Source organism: Hibiscus syriacus, unplaced genomic scaffold, assembly GCF_006381635.1.
Source record: "Hibiscus syriacus cultivar Baekdansim isolate YM2019G1 unplaced genomic scaffold, ASM638163v2 tig00012840_pilon, whole genome shotgun sequence".
In the NCBI taxonomy this organism is placed as follows: domain Eukaryota; kingdom Viridiplantae; phylum Streptophyta; class Magnoliopsida; order Malvales; family Malvaceae; genus Hibiscus; species Hibiscus syriacus.
The window spans coordinates 775,282-784,379 of record NW_024062291.1 but is presented as its reverse complement, the minus strand read 5'-3'; the positions used below and the strand labels follow the sequence as shown (position 1 = coordinate 784,379).

The 9,098-nt window shown below is 36.8% G+C and overlaps 1 protein-coding gene and 1 pseudogene across 1 annotated transcript; one reads left to right on the top strand and one right to left on the bottom strand.

Annotated features, from left to right (window-relative positions):
• Positions 1 to 4,067: 4,067 nt before the first annotated feature.
• LOC120205726 lies at positions 4,068 to 6,638 on the top strand (annotated as a pseudogene).
• An 894-nt stretch (positions 6,639 to 7,532) lies between these two features.
• LOC120205725 (probable galacturonosyltransferase-like 10) lies at positions 7,533 to 8,711 on the bottom strand. Its single transcript, XM_039205553.1, has one exon. The coding sequence runs from the start codon at positions 8,657 to 8,659 to the stop codon at positions 7,583 to 7,585; it is 1,077 nt and encodes a 358-aa protein (XP_039061484.1). The 5' UTR covers positions 8,660 to 8,711; the 3' UTR covers positions 7,533 to 7,582.
• Positions 8,712 to 9,098: the final 387 nt, after the last annotated feature.

The following is a 9,098-nucleotide window of genomic DNA, read 5'->3' as shown; positions in this document are numbered from 1 at the left end:
CAACTCAAATGTCTCAGTTTCGATCTATTAGCCTTTGTAATGTATTGTACAAGATAGTGTCGAAGATGCTAGTGAATCGTATGCAACATCATTTACATCGGTGTATTGACGAAGCACAAAGTGCTTTTGTTCCAGGCAGGTTGATTTCGGATAATATAATCACTGCCTGTGAGATTTTACAAACTTTCCTCAAGAAAATAGAGGGGCGAAAAGGTTATTTTTCCCTGAAGTTAGATATGAGTAATGCCTATGACAGGGTAGAATGATGTTTTCTGTGGGCAGTTATGGAAAAGATGGGGTTTTCTTCCACGTGGATCCAATATATCAAAAGTTGCATTAGCAATGTTTCTTATGCGGTTATTATCAATGGTGTGACAGGAACTAGATTTGTACCACAGAGAGGTCTCCATCAGGGTGACCCCCTCAGCCCATACTTATTTTTGATCTGCAGTGAGGGGTTATCTGCCTTAATCCAATTAGCCATTGCTTCTGAAACTTTGAAAGGAATCCGAATTAACATATATGCACCTATGATCCCACATTTTTTTTTTTTTTTTTTTTTTTGCAGATGATAGTCTTATTTTTGGAGAGGCGAAAGCAATTGTGGCTGTCAAGATAAAAGAGATATTACAAGTAAATGGAGAATATTCCATATAAATGATAAATTTGGATAAATCAGACATCTTCTTTAGCTCGAACATTCATGATGACAATAGAAGAGATGTATGTCGTATTTTGGGAGTATCTAACACGCCAGATCTACAAAAATATCTTGGACTACCAATCATAGTTGGGCGAAATAAGAGAGGGGCTTTTGCGTTCCTAATTGACAAGCTACAAAGTCGTATCCGAAGTTGGAGTGTTAGAGCGTTATCTCAGGGTGGTCAGGAGGTTTTCATAAAGTATGTTTTGCAAGCTATCCCGTTATATGCAATGTCATGTTTTTTACTTCCTAAGACTCTGTGTAACCTTAGAGAGTGTATGGAATAAATTATGTCGGTTAAAGGAATGTGAGGGCCTTGGCTTTCGTGATCTTGAAAAATTTAACATCGCCATCCTAGCAAAGCAAGGTTGGCGTTTGATGCCTAATCCAACTTCTCTTGTGGCACGTCTTCTCAAGGAAAAAATTTTCCTGGAGAGGATTTCAAAAGATCTCGCCTAGGATCATATTCATCTTACATATGGAGGAGTGTTTGAAGTGCTAAAGGGCTACTGGACAAGGGTCTTAGGTAGGGATGGCAACTCAACCGAATCCGACGGGTTCCGATCCGACCCGACCCGATCGGGTCGGATTTTTTTAAAAAAAATTCGGGTTCGGGTCGGGTCGGGTCGGGTTTTTTTTTAATGCACTGTTCGGGTCGGGTTTAGGGTAAAAAAATCCGACCCGACCCGAAAAATATATATAATTTTATCTTATATATTTAGGGATAATTACAATAATATCCCTCCATATATAATTTTTTTCAATTAAGTCACTGTTTTCATTGAATTAATTTTTTTTTTTTTATTTCGGGTCGGGTCGGGTGAAACATTAATTTTGTCGGGTCGGGTTACGGGTGGAGAACCCTTTCTTCTCGGGTCGGGTCGGGTGGCCCAAAAACCCGACCCGACCCATTGCCATCCCTAGTCTTAGGTGGTCGATGGGATCTGGGAGTTCTATCTCCATTTGGAATGATTTCTGGTTACCAACCACAATACCCTGTCGATTGAAACCTAGGCAAAATTGTTCTATTACTAGAGTGTCTGAACTGATTGATAGTGGTTCAATGACCTGGAATGAACATCTTATCTAGAATTTGTTTACAGAATAAATTGCAAATCCAATTTTAAGTATTCCTCTGTCTCATTACAAGAAGAAAGATAGGAAGATTTGGAGTGGGGAAAAAACAGGCTTGTACAGCGTTCGAAGTGGTTATCGGTTACTTATGGAGGAGGGTAATTTTCGCAAATGGAGGCAGCAGTGTTTAAACACATATGGGCTGGTGCATGTCAACGTAAAATTAAACTACAAGTATGGCGTTTCATTCACAATTTCATCCCCACCCTTAAATGTCTATATGATAAACGAATCATAAATGATCTGATGTATAGACGGTGTAATACGTACATGGAAACCGGATTACATTTGGTGCGTGACTGTGTTTTATCACAGGCTGTTTGGTCAGATTTGCTTTACAACTGGTATGATCTTAATCCCACAGAGGATCCATTAGTATGACTAGATTGGTTGTTTGGTCATTATCCAAAGCAGAATTTAGTAGTGATTTGGGCTATATGGTATGCGCGCAACATACATTACCACCAAGGAAAATTCATGAGAAAAGAGGAGGTACTTACTCTCATCCAAACGTAATGTGTTGACTTCGAAAAGGTAAATATTGCACTAAGAGGACCACCGCTGTCCATTCTCACAAGATGGCAAGCGCCTATGTCTCGAATGTGAAAGTAAACTTTGACGCCAGTTTTACACAAATTCGACAACATGCATGGACATGTGTAATAATCAGAGAGAACCATGGATTAATAATGGGAGCTAGTAGAAGGAGTGTTTCCAGGATTACCTCTGTTTTCATGGCTGAAGCCACAGCAGCCGTACATGCAATTTCATTAGCAGCGGATATTGGTTTGTCCGAGATTGTCGTCGAAGGTGATTCCAAAATCATCATTGAAAAATTAAAATCAACAGAGGAAGATTCATCCGTCGTTAGTGCTTTAATCATGGAAGCAAAAGGCAGAGCAGAAAGTTTTCGTTCGTGTATATACCGAGTCGTTCCAAGAAGTGCAAACATGGCATCCCATATCCTAGCTACTGAGAAGTCGTTGGGTTTGACTGATCTGTTTTGGGTGGAAAAAGTTCCTTGGCGAGTGGAGTTACAAGCATCGGAGGATCGTCGCTGGTTAGACACCCTGATAAAGATATTGCCGTGCTGCATGGTGAGTTGCTAGGATCTATTTATGCATTTGTTCCTTTCTCGCAGATGAGCGATTCTCTCCAGACTTATCTGTTGTGAGCGGGAAGTCTGGAAGGTCATCATCTGTTCATTTAGTATAGACTTTAATTTAGTTTTATTATAAAGGTGTTTTATTTCCGATTACTGATGTCCAGCTGGTTTTGTTTTCTAGTGGTTAGCTTATGAGTTGTACCAGACATATCTTACTTCTAATAAATGGTTGGCATTTCAAATTCAAAAAAATATTAATTAGTATTATTATAAAATAATAATATTTATTATTATTTAAAAATATTTTTAATTTTTAAAAATATTTTATTTAGATATTACTATAAATATTATTATTATTATTATAAAATAATGATATGTTTTATTATTATTAAATATTTTATTTAATACTATATAAAAGTGTGAAAATAAAAGAATGAATATTAATAATTAAATGTTTCATTCACTCAATTAAAAATATTTTTTCTTTATCAATTAGAGGTGGTTCAAGTGATAAATAATTTAATATAGTTTAAGTATGTATTGAGTTCGAGTCCTTATTTTCGCGAAAAATTATTACTGAAAGACTTATTAAATCCATGTGTGCGATCTAGTTAGTCTAGATTAGTTAAGACAAAATCTTATAAATTGAGAGGGATTTTTTTTTCTTTTTAATAATAAAAAAATAAGCTTAGCATTTACCAGCCCGAAAATACAAGTAAGAATAGGACTGTAAATGAGATGATACAGATCGTGAGCTACTCGAGATCGACTCGGTCAAAGTTCGATAAATACTCGGATCGAATGAACTCGAGCTCGACTCTAATTCTTAACGAGCCAAAACGAGCTGCTTGATACTCGACTTGAAAAGCTCGTGAGCAGCTCGAAAATATAATATATTAAAATTTTATTTTTAAAAAATAAATTATTAATAATATTAACATTTATGTGTTGATTTTTTTTTAAATACAGTAAGACTTTTATGTATTTAAGATTCATGTTCGAGTTTAAGTTTCAGGCTTCAATGTAGTTAAGTTTAAGATTTTTTTTTCATTTTGAACCTTTTCGAACTGCTCACAAGCTTCAGTTCAAGATTTCGAGTTCGAGTCGAGATTAAAATTTTTTAAACTCTCAAGTTTTCGAATTAAACTCAACAATACTCGAACTCGATTGTTTACCCCTAATAAGAAAACGAGGAAAATTAATAACAATAATAATACTAATAAATAAATAAACAGAGAGCTCTCAATTCTCTCTAATGGCGTCGAAGACAACCACCGCTCGAGCCGTTATCTTCTCTCGCATCACCGCCCTGTCAGCGAAATATCGGCCACCTTCCTCTCTCGCTCTTTTACTCCCTAACCGCCGCAACCGCCCTTTGTCCGCCGTAATTGTCAACTGCTTAAACAGTGGCGGAGTTTACGACGACTACTTCGTATCAACGCAGAAATCTCATTTAGATCGTGGATTGCTAGTCATTTCTAATATGTTGAAGAACATCGAGCCTCTCGACAATTCCGTTGTTTCCAAGGGGGTTTCTGATTCCACCAATGAATCGATGACGGGGACTATCTCCACTATGCTAGGGATTCTTCCATCGGATCTGTTCTCCGTTTCGGTTTCCATCTCGAAACCTCCTCTCCATCGCCTCCTCTTCTCCTCTATCAGCACAGGGTAAAACTATTTTTTTTACCTCAAAAGAGTAAAATTCTTTATAATTTACTGCATTTTTATGAAAGAAAAAAAACTATTTTGTTCTTTAGCTACACGTTGTGGAACGCGGAGTATAGAGTTTCATTGACGAGGAATCTAGAAAGAGCAGCTCCAGTAGAGGATATGGCGGAGGAGACAGAGGGAGCTGTTAGCCGGCGGCAGGGAGAGTTGTTTGTGGAGAAACGGGAGGAGGGAGCGAGTCAAAGTGATGGATTTCAAGAATCCGAGAAGATAAGGCCGAGGATTTTCGGAGATTTATCACCAGAGGCTTTGAATTATACTGAGAAATTGCAGGCGGAGTTATCTGAAGCGGAGGAGGTAAGGATTTTAGATTTTATATGAATGAAATGATGTTTGATATGATTCTATGAACTATTTGTATGTCATTATTTCCTTGATTAATTGTAGATTTCTTGCTTCTAATAAAATAATATTGGGTATTTAAATTCTGGTTTGTTCATTGAGTTTGTAACGATTAGATTCCTTCATCCTGACTGTAGGCTGAGGCTGAAGCTACCATTAGACCTGAAAATTTGTCCTCACGGTTATGTTTCATTTTAGTTGTTTTTCTTATGTCATGTTTGTATTCTGTTTGATATTACATAGTCTGGCAACAATCATGTTTCCACAATCGATGTTATACCGCATATTTATTTCCTTGTTATATGTTAATAAAAACGTTTATATTGATCATTGTCATGCTGGTTTTCCAGTCCGACATAAGCTAACTGTTATTTAATGTTTATCAAGAAGAATCCGCCCTTCCTCCATTTGGTGGATCATGGTAACTAGTGATGTCGTGCTGGCTATTTATATTTATAATTGTTGTGTTTGTATTGTGTCTGATATTCTGAGGTCTATGACAATCATGTTTGCACAATCAATTTTACACTGCCCTTTTTCCCCCTTGCTATGTTCTAAGAAAAATGTTTATGTCAATCACTGTCATGCTGGTTTTCTGAAGTTTGACATAATCTAGCCGTTATTTAACGGTGATCGACAGGAATCCATTCTTCCTCCATTTGGTGCATTGTAACACATTGTCAATAGTTTGGTATATAAGTATATATACATGTCTGTTTGCCCAGAAGCACATTAATTCTTTATCTTGATATTTTTTCAATTTTCATAGTTGATAATGTAATCTTTCTTTTTGTATATTACCTCTATGTAAGCTAATGCTCAATCGTTTTATTTTGTTTCAGGAACTGAATGCACAAAAGAAAGAAAATGTGCAAATAGAATGTGAAAGGGAAAACAGGAATGATTTGTTAGAGTATTTAAGATCCTTGGATGGCAATATGGTAATGACTGAAAACATGTTTTTTATTAGATTATCTTGTTCTGAAATTGAATTATCTTTGTTTGATCCGACATGAATCTTGAAAATCTTCTCAGCGCATAAAATTTTTGTTGCCAGGTCACAGAATTATCCCGACCATCATCAGTACAAGTGGATGAAATAATCCACCAGCTTGTTTGAAACATATTGCAAAGGCTCTTTAAAAACGAGCTTATGACGGATTCATGGATAGCGAACAAAGGAAAACATCAAGATAGTTTTGATGAAAATTCTGGCACTGTTGGCACTTCCCGGGATTACCTATCTAAGCTGCTTTTCTGGTTCGTTATTTTTTACAATTTAGTTCTTAAAATTCGCTAACAGTGGGTGAATGTGGCTTCTATTGCACTCAAGATGGTGCTAAACGCCGCATGTATGCACTCCTCGATTGTGATGTATCCAATGTAGCATTATTGTTTTTGTTTTCCTCGTTTTATTCGTGTTTTCTGCATCGATATTTGCCTTACGATTCGTAACATTTAAGATTTTCTTTTTCTTCTGGCAGGTGTATGCTATTAGGTCATCATTTGAGAGGCTTGGAGAACAGATTGCATCTAAGTTGTGTTGTCGGATTATTATAGAGTAAGGTTTATGAAACTGTATATCCCTTTTTTTTAACATTATAGTTTTTGAATCCACATTCTTCTCCATGAAACTATTTATAAACTTATTTTATTTAAACTCTTTCAGTTTTTATATATATGTTTCTGACCCATATTCAAATATGGGTATATGAGTATAATCCTTTTAAGAACCTCTAAATATATGAAAAACTTATTAGAAAAAAATAAATATACATGTGCCGGACCCTCGCACAGTTTGGTTATTTTGAGGACTCAGATTCTTTGCCTACATAGAGAAGGCACCCTTGCTTGATTTATCCCCTCAATTCAAAGTTGTGTTATCTCAAACGTGGCGACTCCAAAACCAATTTATTTTTCCGAACCGAACTTTACCACCTAGATATTTAAAATAAATTGGATTGTTTTTAAAAGTTTAAGGACCGTTCTGACAATATTCTCTAGGAGGGGGATGTCGAAGGCAGGACTAGTGATTGGAGTGAAGTCGTAACAAGGTAGCCATATCGGAAGGTGTGGATGGGTCACCTCCTTTTCAGGGAGAGCTAATGCTTGTTGGGTATTTTGGTTTGACATGTTTCACACCCAAAAAGAAGCGAGTTACGTTTGAATTAAACTTGGAGATGAAAACCTACTTTCTTTTCTCGACGGTGAAGTAAGACCAAGCCCATGAGTTTATTATTTTAGGTCGAAACAAGTTGATAGGATCTCCTTTTACGCCCCTAGGCCCCTACCGTGTGGCGACATAGGTGCGTAAAAAGGAAAGAGAGGGTATTCTCATTAGAGTCAGTAAACTTAAAAGCCAAAAGTTGAATTGATTTAACTTCCTATCTAAAATTCATGAATTACTCAAAATTTGTAAAATTGATTTTGCATACAAAACAAAACTCTCTTGCTTCAATGAGCTGAAAAAAATATTCCAACAGCCTCTGGTGTCTATTTACAAAAAATAATCAAACAGACTAAAGAATACAATAGTGAGTGGAGGGATGAACAAATAAAACAATAAATCACAAAGAATCAAATCCAAATCTATCCAATGGTTGGTTTTGCTGGAATTTGTACAAATCATAAGGTGCCCACAACAAATCAACCGAGCAAGGTCTGTTTGCATCTAGCCTCACCCATGGCTTCCCTTTCCCACTCCAATGAAGCAAGCTTACTGGACCAGGGTGCAATGGCCTGCAACTGTTCACCAAATTATCACCACCAAGACCATGTTGGTTCCACCTATGATCGATGGCTTCAACATCTCCACCAAAAACCAACAAAAATGGTGGAAGAGAACCCAGTTCATAGATCCTTTTATCTTTCCGAATCCTCATCCATTTCTCAATCTCCCTTGTGTAGTCACCTCGTCTCCATTTTCCCAAATCCATAACCATCACACCTGTGTTGAAATAACAAGCTTTTTTGCCTTTAAAAACCTTGGCATATTCTTGGTTTGACCAGAAATCACTTGTGAAATACTTGGCAAAGTCTGCATTACAGTACTCTGGTGCTCCAATTATTCTTGAACCTATCAAATTTATGTTCCAGAGCTTTTGTATGTCTTCCACAACAATGGTGTCTGAATCTAAATAGATCACTCTTTCAACGCAGGTTTCAAGTATGTCAGCTAAGTAACTCCTTGCGTAATTCAAAGGGTTGTCGAGAGCTAGGCGGATTGAAGATGATATGAGATTCTTGACAAGTTTTTCATGGAAAACATAAACCTTGAAACTCAATGATGGAAATGCAGACTTCACAGTCCGAGTATACTGGTTTGCGTCGACAGAGCTCGAATCCGAGGCAATGAAATGCAAGAACACATTTTGTGGACATGAACCATGTTTGAGAACTGAATGGATTGCTGCAATGGTGCCTCGGAGGTACTCAGGATCAATTGTCATTGCAATATGAACAATGGAGGGGTCACATATCAAACTTTGGTCGGCCAAAACAGAACATTGAGGTCCATTTCGATACACTGGAGCCTCGATGAACAAATCTGATTCATCCCCAGCTTTAAACAACCTGATTGAATTTACAGGAAAAAGCAGTGAAGATAAGAAAATAACCCCCAAAACAGATCTTGATAGGAACATGATGATATTGATTGTTGAAATCCAGATATGAAAGCAAAAGAAGTACTGGAGAACAATGGCTCCAAATGAAACTGAAATGATATTTTTATATGAAAAGATGAAGATTTGAAGAGTCAATTTAGATTCAAGTGCAACGCGTAAATGAATGTGAATGAGAAGTTTCAATGGTTTGATTGAATCAATTATTATAATTGTTGGCTTCCAGGAACCTGCTTGTTACCGCCATTAACCAATAGAAAAACATGGGATGGGACCATGTGCTTTGAATTTATTATTATTTTCATTTGGTGCTTTCCTTCTGGGGTTTTAAAAATAAAGGGTGAATTCAGCTGAAGAAAGACCAAGTACCATGAACCAATTCAATGAAATGAGTGCTGGCTCGTGTTTAATGGTTGTGAACCCAACATTGACCTTATTGGTCAAAGGGTGTTCAACCTTC

What these genes read in the sequence shown, in the direction of transcription:
- LOC120205725 (XM_039205553.1), bottom strand. Translation starts at nt 8,659, where the DNA reads ATGTTCCTATCAAGATCTGTTTTGGGGGTTATTTTCTTATCTTCACTG.